The following is a 14,456-nucleotide window of genomic DNA, read 5'->3' as shown; positions in this document are numbered from 1 at the left end:
CTTCAGAGCCTTTTTTTTCGTGGTAAAATTGGCCGTTTTGGTGGTGAAATGGAAATCTTAGGGCTGACCCTGGTTTGAAGTCAGGCGCTAACGAACAAACAAGGGGGGGACTGTACAGAGAGGATCGACAGTCTGCCTGCCCAATTTGATTGGCATCTCACCCCGCTCTGCTCATTTTGTACTCCGTACACTAGCTCGATACTGGCAGGGGATGGGGGCCTGGTGTCTTCGTAGTGATAGTATAGATGTCAACTGACTGCTTTTCATCCTCAGTGATGGCAGGTGGGAAGAGCTTGAAGCGAGCCTCAGCTAGGCATCACGTTACACATTGGGCTCAACAGCCAACGTGATGTTATATCATCCGACCTCTTGAGGCCGGTGGATTGTAGCCAAAGACTTCGTGTCGGACGTGGAACAGTGTACCTATTAGGTTTGCAGCAGAGCCCCAAACATTGCTCCAGGCAAAGATTGGACAACCAAACGCTGTGGCAGCCCTTCGAAGAAAAAGGGTCCTTATCAGGGGACCCCTCCTCGATGAACAGTGGATTGTCAGAATGCAGGGTCCTGCCTGCCTAGCCCCCTGAGGACCAACGAGGCGGTTGCTTGATTAAAAGCATATCCACGTACCATACAACATACCTACAGGTACACACTCTTTAGACACCCTAGGCATGGCGCTTTGTGTACGGATACAGGGCATTGGATCTGATTAGCCTGCGATTGGACGGTCGGGAACTGCGGCTAACAAGGTAGCTGCACAACCGTAGTGTTGTTGGACTCGACACCTTCTCCGACGTTCCCAAAATGCCCCGGATATTGCAACAGAGCGTGTAGACCAGCCCTGGGTAAGCTGTGGTCATACGGGGACCACAACGTGGATTACCGGTGCGAAGTCAGGTAATTACACAATCGGCCGATATGCAACTATACTGGAAATAGTGTATAACGAGGTTGTTGGCATACTTTCAACGTTAAGTATTGGATGTACTGTACTGCAGTTACTTCGAACCCCGTTTGCAACCTTGACTCGTGCTCCGGACAGCACCTTCCGTGCCTGGGGCAAGTTCGCCTGCCTGCCGCCTGTCGTCCCAAGCTCTCTCTGATCGTAGCATTGGACTTGTTTTATTGAGGGTCCCGGGTACGGGTAACGCTAGGGTTTGGAGGAGCTCACACTCGCGATAGAAATCTACTCTACAGTACACTGCAACGGCCCCACCGACCTGCCTCCCACCTCCTTTTCCCCTTGCCGAGACTTCCTGATCCTCATCAGCCTAGGGATTGGGTGTACCTACCGGTACGTAGTGTACGTTGGGGTACGTGTACGTACTTATCTCACATGTGGGGCACTTGTAAGTCCGGCTATCTTATCCTCGACGTCATTCCGCAACTATGTCGTCATTGGAAGCACAAAATGTTTAGGCGCACACACATGGCCTTTGGAGCAACTGGGATTGGAGCTCAAAATTCTGCCCAAAAGTATCCTAATGGAACCCGATGAAAAGAACTCTTCTCTCAAAGGGCTGAGGTCTCAAAGGCAGCTGGGCCACCGGCAGTCTGGCTGGGCTGCAGATGTGAAGAGGGGTTTTTTCTAGAATGGTTGGCTTGAAAGTTGAAAGTAGTGACTGCCCTGACGAACCAAGGGTCCTGCCTCTTTCGTCTTGTGGGTTGGCAAGCCCAGCAGACGGGAAATCGGCACAATCTTGGCAACGCACCTTCGCAGCCGGTATGCAGAAATTGCTATCTCCGAATATCACAAGCATAAAGTCTCCTCAGTGGCGCTGGCGGGCTCGGAGTGCCGCTTTCACGGCACCGTTTCCGTCTTCTGGTCATTCAGGAACATCAGTGCTGGCAGCTAGGGAGTTAGGCTGTCTGGCTGTTTACACTATAGACCACGGGCGGCCGGTCCCGGAGAAACGGAGGCACACCTTGTTCCCTTGAGTTCCCCAAACTTGGCCTAGGCTGAGTGCAATAGTTCTATAGGCTTAGGCAGAAATTTGCATTAAACCGCTAACAACCGCCGATCCGGCAATAAACTCCCGCTTGTCGGAGCCGGACAGCACTTCCGAGACTTTCGATACCCATTTTCAATGGGACGGTTATGGCCTTGCCCTATCCGACGAGCCGACTACCTTCACCTACTCAAGTATCCGCCTTGCGATCTTGCGACCCCCGGCGACTTGAGATTTTGAACATCCCAGCCTAATCGATCGCACACTCCGCAATCACCAGCCTTGACAGAGCGCAACTGCTTCATCGACTCCTGAGGGAGATGTGCATGGGATTATTCCCGCCGTGGAGCCGCCCTGACGGTGGAAGACATACCGATCTGGCTACGTAACGGCCTGTGAAGCGGAAACGGAGCATACATATCTGTGTCTCCCCACTTCGCATCGTGTCCAAGGCTCCAAGCATCCTCGGGAAGCCAATGTGCTCACCACACCAAGTCAATTCGGGCATTACCGGACACGTATCTCTAGCACTAGCTAGCGTCTTTGGAGCGGCATTTCGAATGTTTGCTTGCTTGATGGTACCGAGTTCAAACGAGCTCTTGACTGACTATTTGCATACTAACAGCCAAAGCCAGAAGCTGGGTGAGTTTTCCCAAGCAGTAACAAACCAAATGTGAATGAAGAGCCAGTTGTCTCGTCCTTTTCTTCCGCAACTCGCTCCATCTGGATCCCGCTATGACGAGTCATGTCGTCGGACTACGAATCGCCTTGATCCCTTATCACGCAAGAAGCAGTACACAGGGACGAAATCCCGCTGATCGCCGACATGCATGAGAGCTGCATTACATAAACTAGTAACGTTTTTCCCAAGAAATGGGCGGTAGAAAAAACCGGTTTTTGAACGAGCAACCACCAGTCATTGTCCCCCAGCGTACGTTGCCCGAGCCTATCGCTCTGTCCTCTTGCAATAGTGGCACACACTCTTGGCCCAATGGTCACATATATGGTCCAACTACAATACGCCAGCCCATTTGCTGCTCGGGATTCTAGAATCTTCTCTCCAGCAGCAGCCCACCAGAGGTAACAAAACAAACAAGCCTCCGGCGTTGTGTGGTGCGAGGTGTGAGATGTGAGAGATGAGGAGACAGGGGTCATCGCCCGTTCCTGTCCTGGCGCTGCATTTGCGTGTAGAAAGCAAAGCTCTGGAGATTTGCGGTTGGAACATGCGGTTAAGAGCCGACGATATTTGGTAGGTACAGCCCTCAGTAATTATGTGAATAATGGCGACTTCCTATCCGAGAGATTGGTGACTGCTGCACGCCGTGCCGGTGCACCGCGAGGTAGCAAGTCACCTGCCCAGGCCCGGTGTGCCAATTCCCCAATAGTGCTGTGCTTAGCAATAGCGGTGAAGAATGCGTAATATTGATCGCGGGATGCGCAGGAAAGCTGTGGGGTGGGCATTTCAATCACAGAAGGACCTTTGAAGCCACCGTCAGGAGCCATGCAGCATCGTGCCACCCACCCTCGTCAGCTTTTGGCGGCGGAATGTTTGTCGTATCGACGGCCGGCGGGACCACCTGAAGCTGCTGAAGCCTGCGTAGGCTCGAGGACCGCCTGTCCTGAGCGATGCCGGCCGCGCCATCGTCCGTCTGCCCTTCTCCCGTCTCCGCTGCATCACCGTCCTCCCCGTCGGATTCGTCGTCTTCCTCTTCCTCTTCATCCTCCTCAACCGAGAATAGCCTCACCCCAAACACACTCCCAATCCAGGACCCCAACCCCCCGGCCGAGTTGCCGCGCTTGACGAGCCGGCGCACGTAGGCCTCGTCGTCAACGCCGTCCACGTCCAACTGCTGCTCCTCGATGGCCTCGAGCTTCTCGTCGAGATTAACAAAGTCCGGGCCAGGAATCAGCGCCGCGTCGTCCTCGGCCGTCGGCGTGCCGTCAGAGGTACCGAAATAATCTTCCTCCCCCACCACAGCAACCCCAACCCCAAACCGCCGCTCACAGGGCGTCATGGCCCGGCTGTGGGAGCGGCTGCCAAGCCGGCTATGCACGGGGCTATAGCCGTGGCGGTAATGGTGGTGGTGATGGTTCCCTTCGGATAACATCACTCCACTGTTCCTCCTGCTTGCCGCGGCCGACGACGTCGCCGTCGCCGTCGCCGTCGCTCCCGCCCCAACCCAGTCCCGTCCAAGTTCCTCTTCCACCCCTAGCCCGTCGTCATCGTCGTCCGCGTCGGCGGGGGTGCCCGCCAGGCTGGTGGAGCTGGCGCGCGAGACGAGCCATGCCTGACCCTTGGACTCGCGCGTCTCGGTCGAGATGAGGGCACCGGCCCGCAGCAGCCAGTCTGAGTCGTTGTGGGCGGTTTTGCCGTTGCCGTTGCCGTTACCGTTGCGCCGGGAGACGGTCGGCGACATGCCATGTAAGTGTGTTCCCCCCGGTGCTCTCAGGTGGGTGGCGGATTTGCTCTTGGGGAGGGCGGCGGGGTCCCGTGCGGCGGGAGCCGAGGTGCCCCGTGTTCGTGGCCGCGATGTGGACCGCAAACGGGCGGCGTTGCCGGCCCCCGGAGAGCGAGAAAGGAGACGCGGCGTGGTCGGGGCGGATTTGCCTTGCAGATATGAGGTGGTGTGAGGCGGGGCGGATATCGGATTGAAATCGTAGTCATCCTGGTCGTGGATTGGCAGTCTCGAGGTCAGGGGTGCGAGACTGAGGTGGTTGAGGTTTGTTGAGGAGCGGTTCTTCCGCCGGGCGACGTTTGAGTGCTGATTGTAGGCTACGTCCATCTTTGTTCTGGCGTTGAGGCCAATAGCTTGGACTTACGTGCAAGAGGCTGGTCAGGTACTATCATCGACCACTGAAGTTCCTGATGAGTAGCAATTTAAGTACTAGATCATGGTGGCGCTCTTGTGGTGCGATTGGGAGGTCCAGAACGAAGAGCTGCTTGCTTGTGGCACCATGACCTGCGAGTTTGCGTTCCTCTGCAGAGCTTTTGCACGCGTTGTCCCACAAAGTTTAAATACCAGGCGTTCTGATTTGTTACAGGCCTGATCAGCGGGGTTGCTTGGGTCATTGCGACCGCCACTGAGCAAGAGCTTTCACTGCCAAGCATGCCGCAAAACAATCGGGTGCAGGTGCTCGGGTCTCCTATCCGGGTGGGCTGCCCAGTCGATCAACGATAAATCGTCATTACCTTACTCGGCTATCTAAGCATCGAAAAGTTAAAATCCTCCATTAGAAACGACTGTTTACACCAGAAGACAGCTTGAACTTTGCAGCTAGTCAATAATCAAACACGGACCACCGTTCGCGACTTTTGGGTTGTAGCGAACGAGCTTGAGCGGCGGGTGAAAAAAGCATACATACCATATCCGTCCGGGTACTCCGTACATACACAGGGAACAATACGTAAGGTATATTACGGTAACACTAGCAATTTTTTATTGGATCAACGAGTGTTTTGGAGCTTGTCTCGAAGGCAGGACGTGGGCCGTCAACACCCGTTGGTCAATACCTGTCTTTACAATACCATGAACCGGAAGCGTCAACTTTTTTGGATCTGACATTCTCAGGAACGGGAAGTGTTTATTTTGCGAACGTACACATAGCGAGCTCAATCCGTTAGTGGCTCTAATCACAAAGCTCGACAGAAACAAAGGTGGCCTGGTTTGGCTATTCTGTTGTTTTTCTCCCTTGTCACGCGTGAATATAGACCACGCGTTCCATCCAGCTCCATCACTAAACTCATCACGGCACATATCCAACAGCCTGGGAACCAGTTCTTACTCTTTAGGAAACGGATGAGCCGTACTGCCACGGCCAGACGGTTGTCATGCCTTACGATCCTGACTGGCAGCTTGATGGGGATGAAATTGGCTATACTGCCGCAGCGAATTCGGGAGAGTACAGTGAATACTCTGATCAGGCTGCAGAGCAGCTGCAGGACGAGGGCAATGAAGAGCATGGCGAAGCCGGGGAAGAAGATGATATGGACGTCGACCTTCCTCAGCCAAGTATGAGCAAGCACTCTGAAAGCGACCATGACGCAACTCCTAGGAACCCCCGTCCTGCCACCGCTGTAGCCCCCGTGGGAAGGCCGTCACAAGTGGCAGTAATCCTGCATTCCAGTCCTAGGAAAGATGACTTCAGGTCCCTGGCAGATGATACCTTCGTTGATGATGAGGACCATGCCGACCTTGTCACCTCCGACATCGTACCCAAACCCAAGAGCAAGCGTCCGGAAAGTGTGGCAGCTAGCGCCGCGGTTATTCGTCGACAAGAAGAACCTGCTGCGTCTTCCGTCCCCTTTCCATTACCTACCATCACGCCCCAGCCAAAAAAGCGAGGTCGCCCATTTGGATGGAGGTTAGGGAGCGGCCCGTACTCGGCTATGACAGGGGGAACGCCGTCATCCACGCCACGGCCGAAACCCAAGAAGCCGGCCAGCGAACAAAAACAACGCGGCCGTCCCGGAAGAAAGCCGGCGCCGACTGCGCGTCAAGTCTACCTCAAACTCAACCCACGCTTTGTGGCCTTCCGGTGCGAGTGGGAAAACTGCCCAGCCGAGTTGCAGAACCTGGAAACGCTGCGAAAGCATCTCTTAATAGTCCACGGCCGGCTCCAGTCGTCCCCGCGCACACGGCCGGCCCAATCCACGCCACTCCCACACCCGTCACCACCCGCCCCTGACGCGAACCCCGTCATAACCTGCAAATGGGCTGCCTGTAGCCATCCTGCCTTCACCACACAGACATCCTTCGCCTCACACATCGAGGAGGCACACCTGCCTTCCTTTCTCTGGCACGTCGGCGACGGGCCGCGCAACACTTCCCCCTTTCCCGCCCCATTAGATACCGCCACCACAAAAACAAGCAGCACCGAAGCACCCCTCCCAGCCTACCTTTTTGACGCCAAGGGCGTGCAGGTCACGCCGTCGGTGAGAGATCAGGTCATTGAGAACGACGTCGACTTCAAGAAGCGGCAGGCCATGATCAACCGGATGCTGCGGCGGCGCGACGCCAACGCGCCCGAGGAGCCGGACTATACTGCCGACCAGCTGGCCGAGATATCGGCCGTCATGAGCGAGAAGAAGGCCAAGCAGCGCATGTTCAGGGACTATGCGGAGCGCGTGTGTGGCATTGGTGGCCGTGCTGAAGCGCAGGAGGGAGGTGCGGTGAATGAGTGGAGGGGGTTGATGGTTTAGTTGGCGTTTGGGGATAAGGCCATGGTTACTGGGAGGGTAAAGGGTTGGTATGCCCGCCGGATTGAGGGCACTCGGGCTATATATACCCTATATGTACAAGCGGCGTTGTGCAGGCTTGGTTCTTGATTCCGGTTTCTCAAGGTCGGCAGGAAGGCGATGTACTAGGGAGATAGTTTGTCTCCAAACGCGTGGAATGAATACCCTCACAATACTTGACAAGATTCAATCTGCCGCATCCATTCTGTTAATATCCATGGATCTGCTTGATATATGTTCTTGATTGGTGACAACTGGGGTGGCCGCCTTGCAGAGCCTTCTGTTGTACGGGATTCAGATATCCGTACAGCCAAATGACTTGGAGCGCGGATACACGAGCATTCCTATTCCCATCGAAATCGCCCTCGTCGCCTTGCTTGGACGCCTTAAGGACCGGCAGGTGCTTTGCTGGCCAGTCTCACGCGTTCCGGAGGAGCTGCGAGATACCTACCTTACTCTTCCCCTCCAGGCTTATACGAACGGCCTGCCTGTTAAGAGCTGTTAAGAGGGGTAGTAGAGAGTCCAATCTTAACGTGCAAAATCGTGCTTGCACTAGCAAATACAAAACTCCCCAGGAGAACCTGTCGCCTCCAGCCGACGGACCCTTGAAATGGACTAAGAGGGGTTGAGCCCAGAAATCGCCGCGGTCTCCTGGAGGAGCGCTGTCGCGGCACCACCGTGCAGGGGCAACAGAGTGATACCTAATCCATCCAACTTGACCCATGACACTTCGCCATGCTTCATCTACCCCTGACCATGGCCGCAAACCAAGGCCAAGAAGCAGCCCGTTATTGGAACGATTCAGCGCCAGAAAGGAGCTGATTAGTTCTTCGGGAACCATGACAGGCATGCATCTTATTAGTGGCTGATGGGACTCGCCCTGTCCAAAGCACCTTCTCAGAGGAGGCCAATTCTAGAATCTAGATCTCACAATTCGAAAGGGACTTGTAAGCAGCTGACTCTGCTAGGCTTGCTGGTGAAACGAACAGTGAGGCACCTAGACAAGAAGCTTTGGATTAGGCCCCTTACTCTATACGAAGGGCAATGCTGTACATTCTGTCCCCAATGTGGTTTCTGTCGGTTTGTGATGGGCATCCGGAAGCTCTCCTGACATCTAGGAATAAGACTTGTACTTCGTACTGCAAGTTCTAATCCCCCTTCGTTTAGAGAACCCGGCAGTCCTACGTAGGAACCCAAGAGAAAGGCTTCGCGAACTAGGGAATGTTAACGAGGTAACCGAGAACCCCTGTTACTGGGGTGAACTGCTGGGCTACTTTTAAATCAATCGATGGGAATGTATCAAAGTTCAAGATGGTCTGAAACAGAGCAAGTACAGGAAGGCAAGAAACCTGCCGTTAGAACCTTGGAATGCAACAAGCCCGATAACGTTACAGTGGGTGAGAGATCTGTGGATGAAAACGTTCTGGGCACCTATCCTGGCGAGACGGCAAGTCCCGTGACTCGGCAGTGGCTGCCCTGCTGTGAGGCCCAGCCCAGTGCCCACAGCAAGCGCTGACAGCGGTTGCAGGCAGCTGCCGCGCCCACCAACCGACCGGGCTCGCCAATCCTCCGCTCCACTCATCACTAATCGGCCTTCCTTCCAGTGCCCACATCGCCCGCACCTCAGCCATTCCGTTCCATACCCGCATACCCGTTCCATTACCAATCTTCCATCCATCATGGCCTGGGCATCTTGATCAGCACGACGACCCCACGATGCCGTCCACCAAGATCGCGAATGGCGATAGCCATTTCCCGCAGCGCCTGAAGAATTTCTTCCGCATCAACTCGGGCAACCGCGATCGCGAAGCCGCTCACGGCCATAGCTCACTGCGGTCCGAGAACAAGACGGCATTCCGCCAGACGAGGTTCTTCAACGTCGGTCGTCTACGCAGCGCTACTACCGCGAGCGAGGGCAATCCGCTTGATGAATCATTGAGTCCGACTGCCCACGCCAACCCCTATTTTGCCCACCAGGGCCAGCCCGGTTTACGGCATCACAACGAAGGCTCCGTGCCTCCGAGCCCCCCCGACACCCCAAGTCTCAAGGTCCTCGGTCCCAATGGCGGCCCGCCCGAGAAGCCGACGAGCAGTACAAAGGAGGAGCTTGCGAGGAAATTGAGGAGAGTCGCCAGTGCCCCCAATGCCCAGGGCCTGTTTTCCAAGAGCAACGGTGATGGGGAGCGACCCGCCACGGCCGAGCTGAGCAAAGAGCCCTTGGCCGAGAGTAAGGATTCGAACTCGGTCGGCTTTGCCGAGTCCAAAACAGCGTCCGACAGCGGTCTCACAGTCCCAGAATCCGACGGCCTCGGGGCCCTACCGCCACCTAACCAATCGCCGCTTGCGTTCCGCAGGACGTATAGCTCCAACTCCATTAAGGTCCGGAATGTAGAGGTAGGCCCACAGAGCTTTGACAAGATCAAGTTGATCGGCAAGGGAGATGTGGGCAAGGTCTACCTTGTGAGGGAAAAGAAGAGCGGCAGGCTGTACGCCATGAAGGGTTAGTTCCCGATGTCAGCGAGTTCAATCCGAGCGTTACTGACGAGCAGCACAGTGCTAAGTAAGAAGGAGATGATCAAGCGCAACAAGATTAAGAGGGCGCTCGCCGAGCAGGAAATCCTGGCTACGAGCAACCACCCTTTTATCGTGACTCTCTACCACTCCTTCCAGTCCGAAGACTACCTCTATCTCTGCATGGAATATTGCAGCGGAGGCGAGTTTTTCAGGGCGCTACAGACGCGGCCAGGGAAGTGCATATCCGAGGACGATGCCCGCTTCTATGCGGCCGAGGTCACGGCGGCGCTGGAGTATCTACATCTCATGGGGTTCATCTACCGGGATCTGAAGCCAGAGAGTAGGTTGACGGGGGACAAATCTCGTGGCCGAAGCATTCAGCTGACATTTCGTTAGACATTTTACTTCATCAATCAGGGCACATTATGCTGTCCGACTTTGATCTTTCCAAACAGTCAGACCCGGGCGGCAAGCCCACAATGATCATTGGCAAGAACGGCACCAGCGCGAATTCCCTGCCGACGATCGACACCAAATCGTGCATCGCCAACTTCCGGACCAACTCTTTTGTCGGGACAGAAGAGTACATCGCGCCAGAGGTGATAAAGGGGAGCGGGCATACGAGTGCCGTTGACTGGTGGACGCTCGGGATCCTGATCTACGAGATGTTGTACGGCACGACGCCGTTCAAGGGCAAAAATCGTAATGCGACGTTTGCCAATATTCTGCGCGAAGATATTCCCTTCCCCGATCATGCGGGTGCGCCTCAAATATCAAAGTGAGTCTGTTCATCTCTACATACCACACTTTGATACTAATCGTTACAAAACCAGCCTCTGCAAGTCCTTAATTCGCAAGCTTCTAATCAAAGACGAGAACCGGAGGCTAGGTGCCCGCGCGGGCGCCTCGGACATCAAGTCGCACCCCTTCTTCAGGACCACGCAGTGGGCGCTGATCAGGCACATGAAGCCGCCCATCATACCCAACCAGGGGCGCGGCATCGACACGATCAACTTCCGCAACGTCAAGGAGAGCGAGAGCGTCGATATCAGCGGCTCCAGGCCCATGTCCAACGTCAAGGGCGTGCCACTCGACAGCGGGCTCGCCACGCCCGGCGCCGAGACGCCCGACCCGTTTGAAGAATTCAATAGCGTGACGCTGCACCACGACGGCGAGGAAGACTACGGCAAGAACGGGTACGAGTCGTAGGCTGGTTGGTATCCTTATTTGAATGGTTACGATGGTGGCCCTTGGGATGGGCTGGGCAGGGCCAGCAAGAGTAGGAAGCAAGCGAATAAAACGAGGAGGCGGCGGGAAACCCGGTGGTCGCTCTCCTGTTTGGTGGTTTAGACTGTGAGGCCTGTCCGTGATGGCTCCACTCCCCTGCGGGCGGGAAGGGCAGGGGGTGCATCTGTTGGTCTGGCTTCGCGTTGGTTGGTCGTCAGTCGCAATCCGCTCATTTTTCCCCTCCCTGTTGTTTTAGAACGATATGTGATGCTGTGGGCCTACGACAGAGGCTTGCTCTGAGCGGTCACATAGGACGGGATCTCGTGGGGAATTTTGTTGTAACCCCCTTATTCTACACCCCAGTTCATTCGACGGAGTTTTGGCGACGGCGTTTTCTCTTGCTTTTTCTCTGTCTTTTCCTCGTTGGGAGCCAAGATCTGCGGGATTGGGGGACAATTTCCAGGCGAGGAGGAGTGAATGCGGAAGATTAAACACAGCGGCATTTGCAATTGAGACAGGTCACAATATAATGTCTGTGGTATCTCGGTCTGGGTCATGGGAGCCGCACTTTGCTTCACTCAGCTGAGGGGCTCTCGATATGTTGGTTCCAGATCTCAGAGATCTCAGAGATCTGCCGAGACACAGCTCACCCGCCAGGTTCGAGGCGGGTGTGTTGATCTACTGATTGGGCGGTCGGCTGATCTGCATGTTTTCTGCTGTACAACCGTGCATCGCGGGCGGTTGATGCTGCCTTGATTTAGGACTGTTACGGTGTAATTGGACGGGGTTCGGCCAGCGTTGGCGAGTTCAGCAAATGGGAGGGACGTCTACTATGCAGTTAGGCATGTCCGCGGCAAAGTTACGGCTAGCTGGGCTGCCTGTCTCAGTCACAAGGCTGATTTGGTTGATCATGAAGTAACTTGTCGAGGGAGCCTCCTTCTCTATATGTTTTGACCCTGAGCCAAGGTAAGTCACCTGCAAGATTGTCAATCTTTCCTCTTTTCTTGTCCACGCAGTGATCTTCTAAATTGATTGCCTTGGGACGCCGATGTGTTTTCTTCTCTCTCCTTCTTCCTCAACTGTTGATGTGTTTATCATACCCCTTTCTGACTCCTTTGCGATCGTAGATATCTAGATTGTTTTCATTTTTTGTTGTATACCTCTGCATGACCGCAAGCCCTTGACGATACGATACGACACCGGACCATTCATAGACAGATATTCCTTCTTTTTCTGCCTTTTTTTCGATTTCAGATTTTCCTCTTGTTGTACACACAATATACCGTACCGACAGTTCACCTTGGCATATCACCAATGGCCTCCAACCAGCCCCAGCGCCCTGGACCACCCTACCCCGTTTCTTCCCCGCCCTCCCCTCGGTCCAACCCGGCCGACAACAACATCCTCGGCCAGCCGGCGTACCTCGTCACCTGGGAAAAGCGTGATAACACTTCACCACAACTGAGGAGAACACCACTTCCCACAACCAGCGCTCTACGCTCGGCGTGGAACGGCAGTGATGCGGGTGCTGCTTGCCAGCACAGACTTCTTGTTCTGCATCATGGCTACCTCCAAGAGTTTGCCGATGCCGTGCTCTCGCTAGTAGCCATGGACCGCGCCTTCGTCGACTGTATCGCGGCCCGGCGCGCGTACCGCCCCGCGTCGGCCGTGCGGGACCGCGCGCTGCGGGCTGCCGGGGTTAAGTTCGGGAAACGGCCCTGGCGTATGTGGGATTACCCTGAGCTGCTGCTGCAGGAAGGGTCCGTGTCAGGTGATGGTTTTACGCCTGTGAGACGGTTCCAGGGAAAGGCCGGGGCGGTAGCGGCCGTTTTCTGCCGTGCGTGGTTATGGAAGGGGGAAGGTGTGGATGTGCTGTTTCTGGATGGCCCCGTGGCAGGGGCGGGAGTGCGCAGGATCAGGCGGGAGAGCGGCGGTAGCAGTAGGCAGGCCGTTGATGCTAAGGACAGCGAGACGGAGAGCTTGGAGGATGTGCTCTGGGATGCTATCAGGGGTCGGGAACCGGAGGGGGGTGGCTGGGGGTACGAAGACGGTCTTGACCATCTCCTGGTTGAGATTGTTTATTGCCGTTGGCTGGAGCTGTTTGATGTCCTTGAACCTCAGCCGCGGGCTCTGTCGGACGAGACCATTGCCGGGTACTGGCAGATCTTGCAGTCACTGGAGCTGAACGAAGAGGAGGACGGTCATCAACGCTGGGCCGGTCTCATGAGCAGAGCGCAACGCCGCATCGCCTTGCTACCTCCACCCAGGGACAGGGTATCCAGGGCACCGCCGGCAACCTCGAGAGAAACAACGGGCATTACGGTTTCCAGCACGCCGAGAAACAAGACCATCAGCCGCACGGGGACATTCAATCGGTCTCTTAAGAGCGGATACCCGAGACAAGCCAATGATGATCAGAAAAGGCTGGCCGACGAGAACCAGCGTGCCCTCGACCGTATTAGCTATATGGGCGGTATCCTGATCCCTTTACCAATCGTCGCGGGCATCCTCTCGATGGGAGAGACCTTTGGCCCCGGCGGTCCCAGTTTCTACATATTTTGGGCTGCCGCCATTCCTCTGTCGTTTCTAACTGTCCTGATCATCTACGCGGACACGATCCGTAGGGCCGAGGTCTGGGTCGAGATAGCGCCAGAGCGCGTAGAGCCGACGCCGGACAGCAGCACGAAGAGCAGCAAGGAGGACATTGGGCCAGTCAATGTCGAGGTTAAGCGCCAAACGACGGTTACTTGGAAGCGTCCGGAGGAGCCGCAGCAGGGGCAGCATGGGTCGGAAACCTCGTCGCAGGATGCGGTGGTGTTTGCTCTTGACCACGACGTCGAGGAGCGCATGACCGGCATGCCGCTGGCGGCGGCTGCGGCTACTGTACAACCGTCAGACGAGGAAGTGGCAGCGGCAGTCTTGGATCTGATCCCTGGTCCGGAGAGGTGGGGTACAGGACTGGTGCAGCCTCCGGGCATCATCTTGGAGCAGCCCGCCGATGGGTCAAGGCCGAGGGCTTGGAAGCGACAGGAGCTGGGATGGTATGGCGCGGTCAAGTCCATCGTTTACAAGAAGCCCAGACCTGGGGATAATATCCCCGTGGGCGTGCCGGCGACTCCGAAACCTGACAGGCGGAAGACCAGGTCGTTCTGAGGTGGCAGTAGGTAACAAGTCGAGAGGTCGATGGTATGTAGCGTAGGTTTATAATCCCGCCTCTATCCAACAGTGAAGCCCCCCTTAGTACTGTGACGAATCCCCCTGAATAGACTCGCTGATCGCTCCTGGAAGCCTAAAGCCGAGTAGGATTGAGGGCTCGGATTGCCTTATCTAGTGTAGACTACCCCAACAATCAAACAGTTAGGTGAATTACAGACATATCTCACCATCTTGAGACAGCATCATTACTAGTCTCACTATTCCTTTCGAAGTTTCGGCACCGGTTTGAGTCTTTGGGACGCATCTCACTCAATACACAAGATATGTAATTTACCGTAAACAAGTTGTTTACTTATTACACACCCCACTCTCAA

At 55.5% G+C, this 14,456-nt stretch overlaps 4 protein-coding genes across 4 annotated transcripts; 3 read left to right on the top strand and 1 right to left on the bottom strand.

Moving 5' to 3' along the window:
* Positions 1-3,415: 3,415 nt before the first annotated feature.
* On the bottom strand, positions 3,416-4,732 carry N656DRAFT_712524 (uncharacterized protein; the record flags this gene model as incomplete). Its single annotated transcript, XM_064811823.1, has 1 exon — positions 3,416-4,732. One exon carries the CDS (start codon positions 4,730-4,732, stop codon positions 3,416-3,418), a length of 1,317 nt encoding a protein of 438 aa, XP_064668831.1.
* Positions 4,733-5,778: 1,046 nt separating this feature from the next.
* N656DRAFT_712435 (uncharacterized protein) lies at positions 5,779-7,149 on the top strand (the record flags this gene model as incomplete). The annotated part of the gene is made up of 1 exon (XM_064811811.1): positions 5,779-7,149. One exon carries the CDS (start codon positions 5,779-5,781, stop codon positions 7,147-7,149), a length of 1,371 nt encoding a protein of 456 aa, XP_064668830.1.
* Positions 7,150-8,901: 1,752 nt separating this feature from the next.
* On the top strand, positions 8,902-10,908 carry N656DRAFT_712430 (Serine/threonine-protein kinase nrc-2; the record flags this gene model as incomplete). The annotated part of the gene is made up of 4 exons (XM_064811810.1): positions 8,902-9,685; positions 9,740-10,039; positions 10,096-10,477; positions 10,533-10,908. The coding sequence occupies 4 exons, from the start codon at positions 8,902-8,904 to the stop codon at positions 10,906-10,908; spliced, it is 1,842 nt and encodes a 613-aa protein (XP_064668829.1).
* Positions 10,909-12,240: 1,332 nt separating this feature from the next.
* N656DRAFT_799536 (uncharacterized protein) lies at positions 12,241-14,079 on the top strand (the record flags this gene model as incomplete). The annotated part of the gene is made up of 1 exon (XM_064817882.1): positions 12,241-14,079. The coding sequence occupies one exon, from the start codon at positions 12,241-12,243 to the stop codon at positions 14,077-14,079; it is 1,839 nt and encodes a 612-aa protein (XP_064668828.1).
* Positions 14,080-14,456: the final 377 nt, after the last annotated feature.

The sequence above is a fragment of the Canariomyces notabilis genome (assembly GCF_033297395.1).
Source record: "Canariomyces notabilis strain CBS 508.74 unplaced genomic scaffold N656scaffold_16, whole genome shotgun sequence".
Classification (NCBI taxonomy): Eukaryota; Fungi; Ascomycota; class Sordariomycetes; order Sordariales; family Chaetomiaceae; genus Canariomyces; species Canariomyces notabilis.
Note: the sequence above shows the minus strand (reverse complement) of the source record. Positions and strands in the feature narration are given on the sequence as shown.